Source organism: Anguilla anguilla, chromosome 4 (genome assembly GCF_013347855.1).
Source record: "Anguilla anguilla isolate fAngAng1 chromosome 4, fAngAng1.pri, whole genome shotgun sequence".
Lineage (NCBI taxonomy): Eukaryota > Metazoa > Chordata > Actinopteri > Anguilliformes > Anguillidae > Anguilla > Anguilla anguilla.
The window spans coordinates 47721252-47738360 of NC_049204.1; the positions used below are offsets into that span (position 1 = coordinate 47721252).

The following is a 17109-nucleotide window of genomic DNA, read 5'->3' on the forward strand; positions in this document are numbered from 1 at the left end:
AAAGGAGAACGATAAATCACCCCACTCAGCCAGTGTTTTTTTTTTTTTTAAATCCTAAAAAGCAGTGAAGATCATCATTGAACGAGAAGAGTGTTCGATGCAGGCGGAAAAAAAAAAAAAAAAACTTCAAAGGAGACCAGGCAGAACCAATGACCCTGTATTTCTGAGTGAAAGACTTCAACAGAGCAGAATAACGGGCTTGAGAAGCAAGTCAGGATGGAATTGCTATAATCAGTATGGAGATTTTAAGGCACAAAAGTGTGCTATTGAAGTGAGAACAACATGCAACTCGTCATAGAAAAGTCTGTTTGAAGGGGCATCAGGTGCTGCAATTACCATCATCCTGATAGCGAGGGTGCGATTGCGCTCTAAAATGCATGAGACTAAAAATCGTATAGCCTGATACCTGCATTATAGGTATAGAGACACAGAAAAAAGCTAATTCAAAAAAAAAAAAGAAAAAAAGAAATGTGAATTAATTGTACTGCAACTACAAAGTTACGGAATGCTTAAAACTTCCATTACAAAAGGTGGATATATGACTAATAATGTTTTGGCTATCATGGAAATTCATAAAACTCCTACACATTGCATAAAACAGAAATAATACAAAATGGGCAGAAAACCTCAGACAGATTATAAAGGTCATTTTCTATATTTATCACATGCACTTTGCTTAAAAGCTTTTTCTGAGGTTCAGTTCAGCCACTTTGATCATCATGGCAAGGAATACAAAAATGCGATTTAATGAGCTCAATAAGTACATTCTAAAGTATTTATATGGCTGAAACATGCCATAAAATGTTTGTACAATTTTTTATTTTTTATTTTGAATGTCATCTAGTTTTGTTAAAGTACAATTTAATTAAATGGATCAATTATCTAAAAGATGTCCCTAGAGCGCTAAACCTGCACTGACTATTATCAAACATACGGACACTGTATGGGAGATGGCTAATAGAATCATAGAATCATATTATAGTCAATTATAAATGTTTTTACAAAAGCTATGGTGGTGTCGCATAAATCTTTGTTGGGAAAACAGAGGTTCAAAAGAGAACAGATTTTGAAAAATGCTTTCTACCAACAGCTGGCATACAGAAGTGTTCCAGGAGATTAAAACAGCACTTCAGTGAAAGATGAACAGATGAAATGTAAATAATTGAGAAACAGAACAACAACAAATGAGACTGAAAGTGAGAGTGTAAATCTGAGCAATGGCGAGAGAGAGACAGCACAAAAGAGAGGTAGAAAAGAGTGAGAGACAGGGAGCGAGGCTGTGAGAGATGGCACAAAAAGGCAGAAAGAAGAACAGAAGGAACAGACAGAGAAAGAGAAAGAGAGAGAAAGCCTACCTCTCTGTAGGCGAAGACAATCCTCCCATCGCTGTGAAGGGTGGCCTGGAAGGTGAAACTCCCCAGGTGGTAACTGTCCTGGAGATGGACATGATCCCACTGGACCACCAGAGCAGTGCCTATTTAACACAGAGGCCATCCAGTCAGATCCCACCGTGTGCCTACGATTCACACAACACACTGACACGAGATTTGCTGTTCTGCTGATGGGGTCCTCACTCCTGTGTTGTGATTTTCCTAAGCTTCTGTCATTCTCAATAGATTTTGCAGTAAATTCAGTTGATTATATGAGCTTTAGGAGAAAGTGTCCGACAATAAGCAAATGAAATGAAGTTACCACAGTGGTTACAAAAAAACACTGCATATAAGAAAAATGTTCTAGAAAAAAGGTACGCTTTCAGAAGACGCGAAACAACAATAGCAAACCTCAAAACACGTCATGAGGCTGGTACTGTAAATTCTGTGTTGTTCCTTTGCCTCCCTGTTAGCACAGTGATCAGTCAGGCTAAAATTAAATATTCTCTCAATGGAAGAGCAGTTCTCTGACACAAAGGATTAAAATAGGGTGATTTTGCCATTTAGATTTAGAGACTCTGAGCACAGTGCCTTTCTACTACATACAGTGAAACGACATTTTTGCTGCCCAGGAGTCCAATGGATTGTGGATGAGCTGACACAAAGGTACCCCCTCATAAAATGGCTCCATACAGTGATATGAAGGATGAGCAAAGGCTGAAAGGTCAAACAGTGACTGATCATAAGGGTTACTGCGCTGAAGCAGGGAAAGGAAATTGATTTCCGCGTTCGCTCCAATATTTTGGAACGCGACATACCGACCCTCTGCACTCAGAAATGACTGTTTAGTGGCAGTGTGGAAGCCAACTTCCAGTGCAAAGGTAAGCCTAAATTAAAACCACAAACCATCTTCAAATGCAATTGAATTTGGCAAAGAAATCATCCATCTCGGTCTTCCAGTCCTTTACTAAAAATACAATCATTAATTTAAAATGAGTTAATGCATTGACCTCATTTTTTTGCTTCACTAAATTAATGCATTTTGGAAAAGCACAAAAACCAATGTCCCCTGGGAACTTAAACTTAAAGCAGATGGTAATAAAACTGCCGTGTGCAATATCAGTGAATACAGTAAAGCACTGAGTAATATCAAAGGGCAGTTGCCTTCATATGAATTTGTTTTGCATGAAATATTCTTCCATAAATATTATTAAGCTAACATTTAAATGAAACTATAAAGATTTTTTTTTTAATGAAGAATGAGTCATCAAAGTGATTTATGTAAATAATTATTGAAAACATCTTCTTTCAGATGGTGTCGTCTCTCTATGGTAATGAAAAATCCTGTGGCATGTATTGCTGATGTCCTGGCCAAAATTCTAATCTTCATCTCTCAATCTGCTCTTCTAATTATCCTTGTGTTTAACTGTCTACATAAATCCATGCCTCTCCACCTTAACTACTGTGTGATGGGCAATCTGGTCCAAAGTAGCTGTTGTTCTTCACCCAGATGAGTGCTAGACTTTAGTCTAAATTCAAAGTGCTTTGGGTCTCTTAAGAGAGTGTTCATAGATCTTTATGAATACCACTTATTGCCAATAGCCACAAATGCGCATATTAGTCTATTCAAAAGCACTTATGCACATTGTTTTAGCCGTTTCTCTACTTAAGAGCATCGGCTCTATTCAAGCAATTGAATCTAATGTTCATCATCACACCTACAGTAATAGCAAGGCAATAAGGAAATGAGATCATGAGATCCTGGCAGTCAGACACATCAACTGAAATGTGAGCTAAGGCGCAACCCCTGCTCTCACGATTATCAAGACACGATTCAAATTACAGAGTATATGTCCTGATCTCCACATCAATCAGATAATAAGAAACCACAGACAGTCATATTTGCTCCAATTATTTTTAGGCGGCTGAAAGCACTCCCTCCCAGGGGACACCAACATGAAATGCTCTCCCAATGTTGCCGTGACATTAGAAAAGCGTTTGCTATATGAGCTACAGACAAGCAGGTCAAGCATTTAACCATTAAGGAAGTATTAAGGAATTAATCTGTTTCCTTTTCTGCAGATTCCTTCAGTGATCAAACCAAGTTGCAAAATTGTGCCGACAGTATGCTGGATATGTGTAGTCATCAGCGTGACGCCTTGAAGGGCTTCAAACAGCAATGCTAAATCAGGTTTATTTGGGGATGCACAACACTATGTGGTGAACTACGCAAGTGGCTTCTAATGAAGAACTTCGCTGACAAGCAATTGATTAATAATGTCCCAGAGGATTATCGATCATGCGCCTTCTGCCTGCCGCCTCTCCATGTCCCTGCTGTTTTGCTGCATTGGTCTGATCTGACTCACACAGCATACTCTCTACTCTTCCTATAAATAATCTGCAGTGCCCACGTCAATTTAACCAGACTCAAAATGGCCTCTTTCATAGTGCCAGCTCTGCTGTGCATAGAAACATTTGGAGAGATGCTTCTTTGCTCTTTTATTTGGTCATTCATGGAAAGCAACGTCGGCACAGTTGCCGTTTCAGCACCGGGAGGCTGCCACATACCGTTGTCAAAGTAAATGACGGTGGAGTTCCTGGAGACGCTGGGGTCAAAGTTCGCCATCAGGGGAGCGATGTACTGGGTGGCGGTCAGCATCCTGTGAACCACGTCGCCGGTGTAGATGAAACCTGCCACCAAACACAGGAGAGGGTGAATTACTGTAGATCATCCAGTGCAGTTCTTCTTATGCTCAAACCGGGTTTAATGTGCACGTACGGCACAGACTGGGGAACCTGTCTGAGCCATTAAGGCAAATAATAATAACAGGTTTTACAACTCAGATGAAAGACTGCCTACCACCCTAACATGAATTACAGACCTAATCCACCAAATGGATTTTAAAGTCCCCTCATTAAACCTCACACCAAACACTTACTGGAAGATTGCTCTGAATGACAAACAACATCAAAGCAAATTATGCTTATGAATGAACCAATTTTAATGAATAATAAAAAAAGTAACACATATGTACTTTAATGTTGGAAAATTTTATTTAAATAAAAAAGAAAAATATCATTCTATTATATTATAAATTATCATATTAGAAAAATAATGTGGCACATAACCTGGGCTGGGGAGGCTATCAGTGTCTATCCAGGATTCTGTTCATTGGGGGCATGTGCATGCATTTGGCCTAGATGCAATTAACTTTAACTTAACTCTGTTTAAATTTTGTCCACCATTAAAAGCAAATGCTTCAACAGCGCAAACACGGTTTGGCATGTCAAAACACAGTTTGGCACAATCAAATGACTAAATCCTTAGTCATTCTTAGTTTGTGAAGGAAAAAAACCAACCACTTCCATGATGAAGTTAATGGAGTCTGAAATTCCTTAATGGAATGCCATTAAACAGTCTCTTTTGTTTAGAAGTGGGATGTAGTTTGTAGCTTTAAAACAGCAACAGTATAAAGAGCTTTTTTCCCCCCTTAACAACAGCCAACAAATAGCTACCGGCTGCTAAGTTACAAATTTGAAAAAGATCCCTTGGGTCGCAGTCTGCAAAAAATGAAAATGAAAGAAAAATTGCTGCCTTTCGCATCCATACAAGACAATTCAATTTGAACCCGTATCTCAAATGACACTCGCTTACACAAACCTCTTAGAAAACAAAAACGACTGAAAAGGTAGCGTTTACCCAATTGCGGTTTCATGAAGGGGTCGAGGATCGCGAGGAAGGGCACAGGTGTAATTTCACCAGGCCGTGCCTGCGGGTAAATCCAGGCTCCGGGCGTGTTTTGGGGATGGGAGAGAAGACCCTGTCCCTGCCCCCAGGTCCGGAGAAGCGTACCGCATTGATCGTAACTCCGGCGGCAACAAGCGTCCCCTGAGATTTACGCCCTCATTAATTCATATTAGTTTTCTGTCAGGCTGAATAACGCAAAGAGACCACAGGATCAGAGAATGATTTACCCTGCAAACAAGCCGCTGTTCTGCATGGGAGATGATTTAGCATCCGTCCGTCACAGCACAAGAGTTAAATATTTTACCTTCTGCATGGCCGTGTATGAGACAAATACTCATGTAAAACACGTCAGGAGAGCATCAGGCTTGCTTTGGTTGTTTTTCACATGAACGCCGTTTCCATTTTTGCCGCTGCCTTACTGCATCTCGTGAGCACGTTTTCATTTGTCAACAGCTTGGCCAGAGGGTCAGCGATTTTTTTAATGTGTTTCAGATGGCCAAAGATAACAGCATTTTTGCCAAGAAACCTTTGCCTGGTTGGATAAAGACAAGCCACCCATGAAGAGTGAAAAGTAAAAAAAAAAATCCCTTGTGGAATTACTGAGGGCAGAGATCAGAAAAACACATCGCTGTCAAGAGGGGGGTGACTGATCCGGGGTTAAACCTACTATGACATAAGCCACTGCCACCAAAAATGTCCGCCACAACATCTACCCCCACCTCCACTACACAGCCTCCGTCATTATCAGCCGCACAAGGAGAAGCAGCCCCATAGCCAGACAGTTAGTCATGTGCAAGGCAGGGAATGGGTCATCTGCTGCAATGGCCTGATAGAGCAATGTACAAAACAAGGGTCTGCCAAAACCAGAGGAGGTAAACTCTAGAAAGGACAGTTACAAAAAGCTAAATCTTCGCCATTGTGCCACCCGCAGAGTGTCGGAGGAATTTATTTTCTGTCAAGCTTACCCCAAAATTTATGTGTCAGTTCAGATGCACAGCTAAATGTATATCTGTGCAGTGCAGTGCCGTTTAATCATGACAAACTAGCATGGAGACAGACTGTGTTATTTAGTCTTTACGTTCCAGTCGGCCTGGTTATTAATGGAGTCCTGTGAAATATCAACATCAACTGTCTCCCTCCAATGCAGGTTCTGCAGTTAGAAAAATTACTGAGGAGATGAAATGCTACTACAAATAACAAGTGTATACACACTAATTCACACCTTAATGCACTCACCTACACACACAAACACACGTACACGCACACACACATATGCAAACACATCTGCACACACGCGCACAATCATACCCAGGTTTATTATGTAAGGGTAAAAATGGAAGTTTAAAACCGCCTGTATGTTTCTGAATTTCTAATCCAACAGCATTAGCAGAGATGGGTCATTAATCACTAAGGAGACATGAAACTCCCTGGGTCCAGAGCACTGGTATGCAGAGTTCAGAGCAGGGACGGGAAGCTCAGAAAAAAAGGAAAAACACAGCCACCTGAAATGTTTTGATCCAAACTTTTCGAAATTTCAAAAGGTCACATTAGCCACGTCTTCCCAAACTACAGATGGTTTCAAAAACACATACCTCACTTCACATGAGTCATATGCAGGAATCCTGCAACAAATCAAGTTCATCCTCTATAAGATTTCATAGCAATCACTGGAGATGAGTGCTCATTCTGATATGGGTGCACTAAAGAGATGGCAATACCATACTTTATCCATTAAACTATTTCTGCTCCTGGCTCCTGGCCTACCTTCTGTTTGTTTTCATTTTTTATCCTGTGTGCCCACTGCCCCGTTCTAGCTGCCTTGTTTGTCACTGTTTTACCAAAAACCTAATTTTAACTCATTACCATTTACCAACATTTCTGTTTTGGGAAAACAAACTGTTTCTAGGTAAAGGGCTCATCAGTACTGCCATTTACAAGTATGAATGTGTATACAGAAAGGCTATGGACGGATTTTCTGTTTGTACTGGTCACCAGGAACCCAGAACAGCCCCAGTGGGAGTGTTCACCGACATCATTGCAACTGTCATTCACGGTAATCATAATGGCCCGTATATCTCATTTTGAGTGCAGGACATTGGTTGTGAGGGCTCACTAAAAGAAGGGCCTCGGTGAAATGGGCAAAGTCAGAAAAGTACACATAACACACTACAAACTGAGCAGGCTAGTGATTTCCGCATTGTAATGCAGCAAGCTTGGTTTTGCATAGTGTATCGGTTCTGTAGCGGAGCTCCGTTCAGTCCTTAGGTGAGTAAACTGTCTCCTTAAAAAATAAAGAGTGAGAATATGTGTTCTCCTTTTCCCGCCCTCACCATTGATAGTGGAGAGTCACATGGGGTTTAACTTTCCACACTGCCCCTGTCCATGTTTGGATGCACTCATCTATCCTCCCTTATCCTGTTTAATGCTTACCCAATCAGGCTGCACAGTATTTCAGTCTAACTGTTGGATCACTTTAAAATATGAATTAAGCAAGATAATGCATTTCTGATGGAGAATGAGAGGTTGACTTTTCTTAAGGAATAAGCAGCTATAATTACATCATAGAGTTAAATATTTAGGAAATGCTGGTTAGACAGCTGGTCATGCCACAATCGTAATTAAGTCCACCAAATGATAAAGATTTATTTATGAGATTGAAATAATGCCAATTATCTCAACAGCTATGAGAAGAAAGAATATTTGAACTATGGCCACACCACTGAACTCTGATTAGCATGTTTAGCTAGCTAGCCTTTTCCATACTTGGACCCTGTAGGCATTCTGTGAGAAATGGAAAACATTTTTTATCCAGTGGGGATGCATTAGCACTGGCAAGGTAACAGATAATGTTACTATGTGGAAAATGAATGATCTGGTCATACGTTCCTTCCACAATAATGTCTTTAATACCTGAGCAAAAGCAGCGTGCCTGGAATACAGTTCAGCATAATCAGGCAAGTGATGCAGAGCGTGGATCACATTTTTTCAGTAAATCTATGGCTTGGAATAATCAGTGATTATTCTTTGTGTGACACACCATGTGAAGAGAAAGGCAAAAGAATGATAGGCTTTCCTGTTTTCAATTTTATTTGAGTTAAAAGTTACAAATATTGTGGGGGTAATTCTTCTTAACTGACATATTAAAACTTAGAGAAATCAATGTTTTAAATCCAGCCATTATGCGGTATACTTTAACTCAAGGCTTTTCCTTTTTTCAAAGCAGTATATTTTTCATCAAAAAGAACTTGCCAGAAACAAAGTTCTGCTGCTTGGATCAAGCATTTTTTTGCTTCCTGAAATGCAGCCCTGGCTTTGCAAAAGAGTAACGAATGAGGTGCTTGCTATGGTCAGGGCCACAAGCCAACGCAGGGCAAACAGTTCCAAAGGAACAGTTCAGCATGTCTCATTCTGCAATGGCATACGACCATCCCCAGAGGCTGCACATAGACCAACAGCAAATTAAATGTGGAATTAGTGTCTTTAACAAGTTGCAAAGACTTTAACACTGTGGCCAAAAATGATTTAAAGGCATTTTTTTTTTAAATAAAAAAGTTATGGCCAAAACATAAACGTCAGAAGGTGTGAGAACTGTTTTTGGCTATTTTCTACTGAGGTGAAGTTAATGGTGGTGGTCGTGGGGGGGGGGGGGTGGTGTGCACGACAGACGGCGGCCTTTTAAAGGGCAGATAAAGAGAGGCGGTCGGACAGGACAGGAGAACGGGCGTCCATCGTCTCCTCAGCGTTATCGTATTCATTGCTTAGTGCGAGAGTGTTTCTACAGATTCACAAATTACAGATTCTTAAACACATTCAATCTCCCACCTTCCTGCAGTCTAACACAGGGACTATTAAATACTCGATAGTACTCTATACTATAGAGCATATACACTCTATAGTATAGTACTATAGCACTATAGTACTCTGTCTTTTGCTCTCCCTCTCTCTCTCTCTCTCTCTCTCTCTCTCACACACACACACACATACACAAACGCACGTCCAATGTTGTTGCAAAGGAATTGATAAGGTCATACTTTGATTCACAGCTTTTAGCATTCCCCGAGGCAAAGGGATTGTGAGGAGACTAGCTATCAGTCACCTGCAGCAGGTCCTGCTTCACGTCTCCCATCTGCCACATTTTTGTCAGTCTCCATCCCGCACTCCATGCAGTTAAATAGTGTACATGTGCTAACCTGTGGGTTAAAGAGTAAGGGTCCTGGCTTAGAGGGCATTTCTCACTGTTTATTCTGTCAACTACGATCAGGAAAGGAGATTCTGTTCAGGCCTGTTGGCACATATTGCTCTGGTGAAATCAAACATAATCACTTTTCATTTACTTTTACATGAAGCACTTATCCTACTTTTAACACGTTGTGCATTTGAGAGTGCATGTGTAGGTCCTGACCATGGTGCTTCTGCACCCTAGCTCCCCAGTAGTGGAATAAACTCCCCATTCCTCTACGAACCACTTGGTCCCTGCTCATTTTCTGCCGTGGTCTGAAGACGCATCTCTTCAGACTGTACCTGGATTAACTCTATCACTACTCTGCAGGGTACTCCTAATCTAGGATCGCTTTTATCACATGTATCCTTTGATCATGATCCTCTAGCACTTTGATATCAAACTTGTATTTTCATCCAGCGCTTATATTGCACTAGTATTATCATCTTGATGTAGGTCTATCATATCTTGTCATCATGCCTCATTCTAGTTTGACTTAACTTTCTGACCTAGCCTATACTTATTGTGTGAACTAGATTTAATGTTCATGGCTAAGGATAACTGTTACATAATGGGGGCGACATAGCTAAGGAGGTAAGAGTGGGTGTCTGGCAGTCGGAGGGTTGCCGGTTCGATCCCCACCCTGGGCGTGTCGAAGTGTCCCTGAGCAAGACACCTAACCCCTAACTGCTCTGGTGAATGAGAGGCATCAATCGTAAAGCGCTTTGGATAAAAGCGCTATATAAATGCAGTCCATTTACCATTTACATAATGATAATTGTACCTAATCGGACCTGTGTTTTGCAGTTGCTCCAATGACCTTCGGTATGCACTTACTGTACTGTACATCGCTTTGAATAAAAGCACCTGCCAAATAAATGTAATGTAAAAAATGTAAATAAGTTATATGTTTATTTGTGATAAGTAAACAATATATGTGTGTGTGTGTATGTGTGTGTGTGTGCATGAGAGAGAGAGAGAGAGAGAGAGAGAGATAGGCGGGGTGCAAAAGAGGCTATGGTTTGCATGCAAAAATTTCTATCAATCAACGGACAGAATAAGAAGGAATTGGACATGCATGGTTATTTCATCTTGAATTTCTGAAGTCTAAGGTACAGCGCATGACATAGAATCTATTTATATTGATATTGTTTGTATATTGGTGCTGTTTTTACAGCTGCGAGTGCTTCTGCGGTTGTTCTTGCTGTTATTGCTGTTGTTTTTTTGGTTGGCTGCTGCGGTTGTTGTTGCTGTTATTGCTGTTGTTTTTGTGCTTGCTGTTTCCTTGTAGGGTGCTTCACACCCATTTCTCATTGTTTGATCTGCTTTCTGAACAGGGCTGGTCTCTGGTCAAGCGTGAAACTTGCGTGAATGTAAGGAAAACACTCGCTCACAGGACAATGTGGAGGCCAAAAGACCCTTCAACAGTTTCCTGAAAAGGTAGCATTGGCCAGGGCTGAATGAGTTGCCAGCCAATGAGAATACAGGGAGAGGGGTTTTCAGAGGCATGGAACCGCTTAGAGAGCAACCATGACCAAATATTTGGCACCGCTGCGGTATTGTATAAAGTGGTATATATGCAAAATATTTGGCAGCAGCCTTACGTTATAGAGGGACAAACAATCAGGGGAATTTGGGAAAATCTAGGATTAGGATGCGTTTGCATGTTTCTGAAGCCAGACTAAGAGCTAAGAGCCTTTCCCTTTTCATCTCTTTCTGATATAGGTCTCTGGAATCCACGATTTAGGCAAAGGCCACGGAATTCAGGAATTCGCTGCCAGCCACAGAATAGCGTGATTTATGCTCCATTAGTAAACATGCATAAGTGCTGGGGATTCCTTTTCTTTTCTTTTACCAATATAAACGGCCTGAAGGCCACTAAACCTAAACTGGAAGTGTAATAGTTCCTAAAGGGCCTCTCTCAGTACTAGCTAGGCAGATCTTAGAAAAAATGCAGGCACATCCAAGCAGAAAATTGCTTGTCGTGTAATGTTTTTGCAGGCTAATCAGACCGGAGATCTTGACTGAAATGTCCGATTCTGCGGTATTTAATGCTTAGAAGATCACAAGCTCTTCTGAAAAGCCATTCTGGAGGTCCCGTGAGGAGCTCAGTCCAGGAGAACGCTCACATCGGCTGCACTGTGGTGTATTAAAAACAAGGCCTCCTGTCAGGTGAACATCGCAGAACTTTTCTCTGAAATTCAGCTTTATCCAAGGCAGAAAACTCCCATCTCGGACTGCGACAGTTGCGGCTGGCTGGATGTGTAATCCTCTCGGAATTCTCCAGAGAGCAGAGGTCACCGCACGACGTCGCTGGGAGTAAGGATCAAAGAAGCGAAACAATGGCTGGCCTGTCCCTCCTCCTTCTCACCACCCAACCCCCCCCCCCCCTCCAATCCCACCCACACACCCCACCGCCCTGTGCCCCAAGACTGTCTATCTAATGCGTTTGCATTTCCGGGCCCCCGATAAGCAAAAGTCAATGTAATTATGGCGGCTGAATGAGGGTCGCTGTTACATTAACTATGCAGGTGCTATCTCCGTCGGTGCTAGCAGAGATAAGGGAAGGTAGCGGTGGCGGTACGCTGCTCTGGCAGCCGGCCCTTGGGGGATACCGCGTACCTGCGGTCCGCCGTGAGCACACAGCCCTTCCTGCCCCCTGCTTCAGACCTTCTGATTGAGGCCTGGAGAGAGCATCAGCGGTGTGTGTTTCTAAAGCCTTCAGTCTATGTGCTGTTAGACACAGTGCATTTTCCATCCTGCGTAAAGCACAGGACATAGATGACCGTGGATGGGAAGAATATGCATCTGGACAGTATGTGTGGTGATTATATTGCATCATTCGAAAATGTTCATATTACCAGTAACGTACATTACTGGTAATATGAACTAGAACAACAGCAAAGCCCTGTGCATTAGAAATATTGCATTGCATAGATATAAATGATATTGGCTGGGGTAAGTAGGGGTGTTTCTTCTTACATACCCTGATTAATTTTACTCATGTACTGTTAGACCAGCAGGGTGGTGATATGCTAGAATTGGACTGCTCGACCATTGAGTTGCCTTTTGAGCTACCGCTTTAAAGGACACTGAGAGCCTGCCTGATTCCTTTAATGCTGTCAGATGTGCAGCGTTGGTCTGCTGTAGACAGCTGGAGTGACTCTCTTCCAGACAGAAAGTGACAGAATATGGCTCTGAATTTGGCTCTATGTTTGTATGTTTCAGTGCATTTGTCGATGCATATTTCTACATAACTTTGTACTTTGTGTACGTGTGTGTGTGTGTGGTGCTTGGGGTGAATGAGAGTTTGCATTCCAAGCTTGAGAGCAAGCATGCACATGCACAGACACACTTACGCACGGATGCACACACACACACACACATATGTGTACACACACACACACACACATATATATTACATAATGGTACGCATTCCTGAAATCTAATTAAGGCGCACGTGGGGAAGTGAGGATTGATGTTCCAGGACTGAGAGCACGGGAGCTCATTATTTCCCAGAATTCTCATTTTCCCTAGTCAGCTGTTTTAAGTAGGCCTAGTCCTACTGTCTCCATCAAGCGGGCAAATTCTAACTTTAAATTGGCATTGACTATGATAAATACCGTATGCGAGGAACCAAAGACTCAACAAACATCATCAATGACCTACTTAACATGCAGCTGTAGATCGCTAAGGTTTTAAAACAGGTATTTTTGCCTAAGTGGGTTTATTAATTATTTATGGACATTTCCATCCTCTAAGGTTTAATTGATGGCAATTATTCTCAGCTCGATGCAACTCAATTCAGTTTGAATTTGACTGACAACATGATCATTCGATTTCACAGGTATTTTTAGTGGTTGGCTAAATGAAGCCAATAAATGCTTAAAGCAAAAAAAAACATTACTGCTTACAGTCAAGCCATTTTATAAATTGCAACACTTTTTTTGAACTAGAATTTAAGAGTAGGCTATGGCAATACGCATATTGGCTTTTAATTTTTTTTAAAAAGTTACTCTAAAATAGAGACAATTCCCAAGACTAGCGCTGGGTGCCACGTGAACATTCCTGCAATTTGTGTGGCTGCATCTTGTTTTTGTTCAAATCAGTTCTGACTTTTTTTGGTATGGAATATGAATCAATACCACGAGCAGACACCAAAGACGTGCTGAACGCAGCTCCTTTATTTTGGACACGTTTAAAAGGAAAATGCTTTTTTAACGAGAGCAGAAACCAATTGCGATAACGGGCCATATCTTTTGAATTAAAAGTTGATGTGATAATAACCTTGAATCATTATGTGGTTGCCCTTATGCTTCTTAGGAAAACATTTGTTGCTGTAATCTCTCCCAGGCACACTGGGGCATGCTGTTTTTTTTTAAACAGTTCCCAAACAGTTTAACCAAAGTAAGAGACGCTTGCAGTCTATGTAGAGCCAGCTCTGCTCGACCAGGGCACCTCGTTTCAGCTGCACAACCCTGCATTTTTATCAGAAGCATAAGCCTGTACCTCATTTCTCCCCCTCTCTCTCACATGTCTCCAAAAGGCTGTGGGAAATTTCCGCGCTTGGCAACGTCATCCCCCTTTTCCAGTCCAAAACCGAAACCTCACACTCCCCCCCCCACCCCCCCCAAACCCCGGTCCTGAAGCCTGCCCTGCGATGCTGAGCGCAGTGAGTGGTTTTGTGCTGCGGTCAGTGCCAGACGAGAGCTTTGCCGCGGCGCTCCTTTGGCTCGGCGGGGCCTGAACTCTCCAGCACCGAAGGCAAGATAAATAACCGTCTGAGCGACCCGCCCTCCCCTCGTCATTAATACCAGATCCACCAGAACTTCTCGAGGCCTAGACTCAAGAGCCCGGCAGTGCGGCAAGCTTACACGTCTCCGTTCAAATGTTTCAACAGCAAGAGGGAAACCAAATTCATTTGATGGAATTTAAACCACGCGATGGATTTGAGGACCCCTATCAGACATGTAGTCGTGTACTGCATCAAAACAAAAAACACACAGAATCAAAGCCTGTTGATAAAATAAATGTGCCCCCACCTTGCCACTACCAAACAAATTTTAAATGATGACAAGGACACGTCACCGATTCCATCCACATTGCGCTCGCTCAATATCACCAAGTAATGCAGTATACCACATCCATCGCTTACATATACATACATCCGCAAAGTAATCTAATCACAAATATGCTGTCACCCACAACAAATTAAAAAATAAACAAATGGAAAAGTGCACCACGTCAACCAATTAAAACTGAAAATCAGCCGCAAATGGAATTCTTGACTTACCACCAGTTGCCACGGTGATCTCCCGCAGGAAATGCCCGTAAAAGGGGAAATCAAAGGACAGATTCACACGCTGCAACGAATGAGAAAAGAGCTGAAGTCAGAAAAATGCCTTCACAGACAGGTAAAAAAAAAGACAGAATAGAATGAAAGACCTTCACATCTTCAGGAGGAAAAGATAATTCATGTAGTTTTTTTTTTTGGATGACTTTGAAGAACTATCACACCACACTGAGTACAGCACAATAATGATGTGGTTAGTATCGCAACTTTTAAATCTCAGAGTCGCAGAGTTTAGCATTGGATCCTGTCCTGTTGCATAAATCAGGAGGAAATACACAGATGTAAATGAAGAACATGCAGTCTTAGCAGTAGAGTTTTAAAAAAATCCTAACCATAATAGAAATTAACAAATATATGTACCATATATGTGAACTCAAACAGGAAAATATACATGTCGAAATGTCAAACATTTATATAAAATATACAGTAGTTCATGTTAAATGAAAGGTGACAAGCAATCGTCCTCTGGGGGAAATACATTACAGCAAGAGGAAAATGCAGTAATTAAAAATGAGCAGAATCACAGAATGCACAGAATAAATACATGAGAAAGAAAGAGCTGCAGTATCAGAGAGCGCAGGCCTGTGGACATGTGCTGTAAAGAGATGTGTCTTCAGGTGACCGTTAGAGGCACCTGAAGACACATAAAAAAAGTTATAATGCTGCTAGGCAATTCATTCCCACAATAAACTTACACTAACAAGCTTAATTATGTACAGCTAAGCACAGGTTGACAGAGGGATACACAAATTCAGTACAGGAACTCTTAACATACTGTATGTAGAGTGATCTACTCTAGTTCTAGTCTGCTGTGTAATCATTAGCTTGGCATTTCAGACTGCAGACTAAGCAGTAAATATTTTTATAGAAAGATAATCAATGGATGAATGTTAAAACAAGAATTAAAGTCAAATAAACACAGTACTTAAGACTGTCATAAATCCTGAAGCAATTCCATTCATGGATCCAGTAGAACACTAAAGCAACTAAAAATGCATCACTAAGAAAAAAAAAGACCCAATAAAAAAAAGCTTTTTTTTGGAGGGGGGATTAAGTAGTGTTTGCACATCCTAATTAAGTGCAACACTATTAATCAACTATTGCAAGAAGTACACACATATTGTGCAATCAACCTATTGCAAATTATTTAAAGCTTATGGATTGGTTTCATTTCACACATTTCCCCTCTATTTTTAGCATCTACTCATGACTGTGTCTGCAAGCCCATCACATTACTGTCCCTCAACTGCATAGCAGCTCATGGAAACAGACTTTAATATTAAATATGGCATGCAGTGTGGTGTCACAAGAGCCACCATGGCTGTTATTGCATTCTTCACAACCTTACATTCTTTAAACCAGTAATACATTTTGTGTATGCATATGAAAAGTGTCATGACAACATCTTAGGACTGCTTATGAATGCTTGTCAAGTTCAAATAGAGTGTTAAGTTTCAGCAAAGTCACAATAGACAACATATGAATTAAAAACTTTACAAATACATATCTTGAAAAAAGCATATGAATGCATCTTTCTGCTACTGAGTTACAACAACATTTACTTATCATGTAATAGATTCATTGAACTGTCTGCAGCTCATCAGGACTGCTGGAGTCCTTTCAAACGTTTTACAATGAATTATTCAAAGGTCACTGAGCAGCAGGTGTGATAAATGATAATTCCCCATAATGCACTGTGCTCTGCTGAAATGATGAACAGGATACTCAGGACACATTTAGTGTGGACATGGGGAGGGACGGAGCGAGGGAGGGAGAGAGGGAAAAGAGAGAGAGATAACACTTTACATAAAGTGTTCTTAAGTAAAGGCGAGTTAAGCCATTTTGCTTGTGTATATTGTGGCAAACCACAGAAAATGTATATGCTCAGTAATTCTAAGGTTGGGAGCAACTTTCCTTTTTTTAAGCTGACCTATTTGGTTTTCCTATTTTAGAAGAACATTTCGGTGATGATGCATACTGTATATTTTTTCCAGATTTCAAAACACTGTGGTAGAAGTGACCCTATAATAAAGTTGACCCTTTTTCTTCTTTCACATGTTCCATGGCACTTCCAGAAGGAGCCTCCACACAACACAGTATGTTTGGGCTGAGTCCTCTTTTCCTCCTCGGTACATCCCTGTCTTCCACGCCACCTTCGCATCACGTCTGCGGAATGAGCCAGGAGGCAGATTCGTTTTACTGCCAAATCGTCCATGCCCGACTCTCCATTCAGCCGGACAGCCAGCCCCTCACTTGCCTGAATGGCTATTGAATTCGGCCGGGCGGCACATTTATTTCCAGCGTATTGACTCTCCGGACGCAGCCAGTGCCCCTGAAAGCACTCTCCCAATTTTAAAGCAAAAGCCCAGGCCGGGGTTTTGTGTGGCTTTAATTCATCACTTCCTGACAAAAGCGAGGA

At 41.4% G+C, this 17109-nt stretch overlaps 1 protein-coding gene across 2 annotated transcripts in view; it reads right to left on the minus strand.

Moving 5' to 3' along the window:
• The window catches only part of LOC118225597 (plexin domain-containing protein 2-like), a 109729-nt gene that overhangs the window by 33298 nt on the left and 59322 nt on the right, over positions 1-17109 (minus strand). For both annotated transcript variants that reach the window (XM_035414197.1, XM_035414196.1), the window contains exons 4-6: positions 14631-14700; positions 3939-4061; positions 1356-1474 (exon numbers count right to left, since the gene is read on the minus strand). In XM_035414197.1, coding sequence (XP_035270088.1) covers positions 1356-1474; positions 3939-4061; positions 14631-14700 — 312 coding nt within the window. The remainder of the gene's footprint in view (positions 1-1355; positions 1475-3938; positions 4062-14630; positions 14701-17109) is intronic.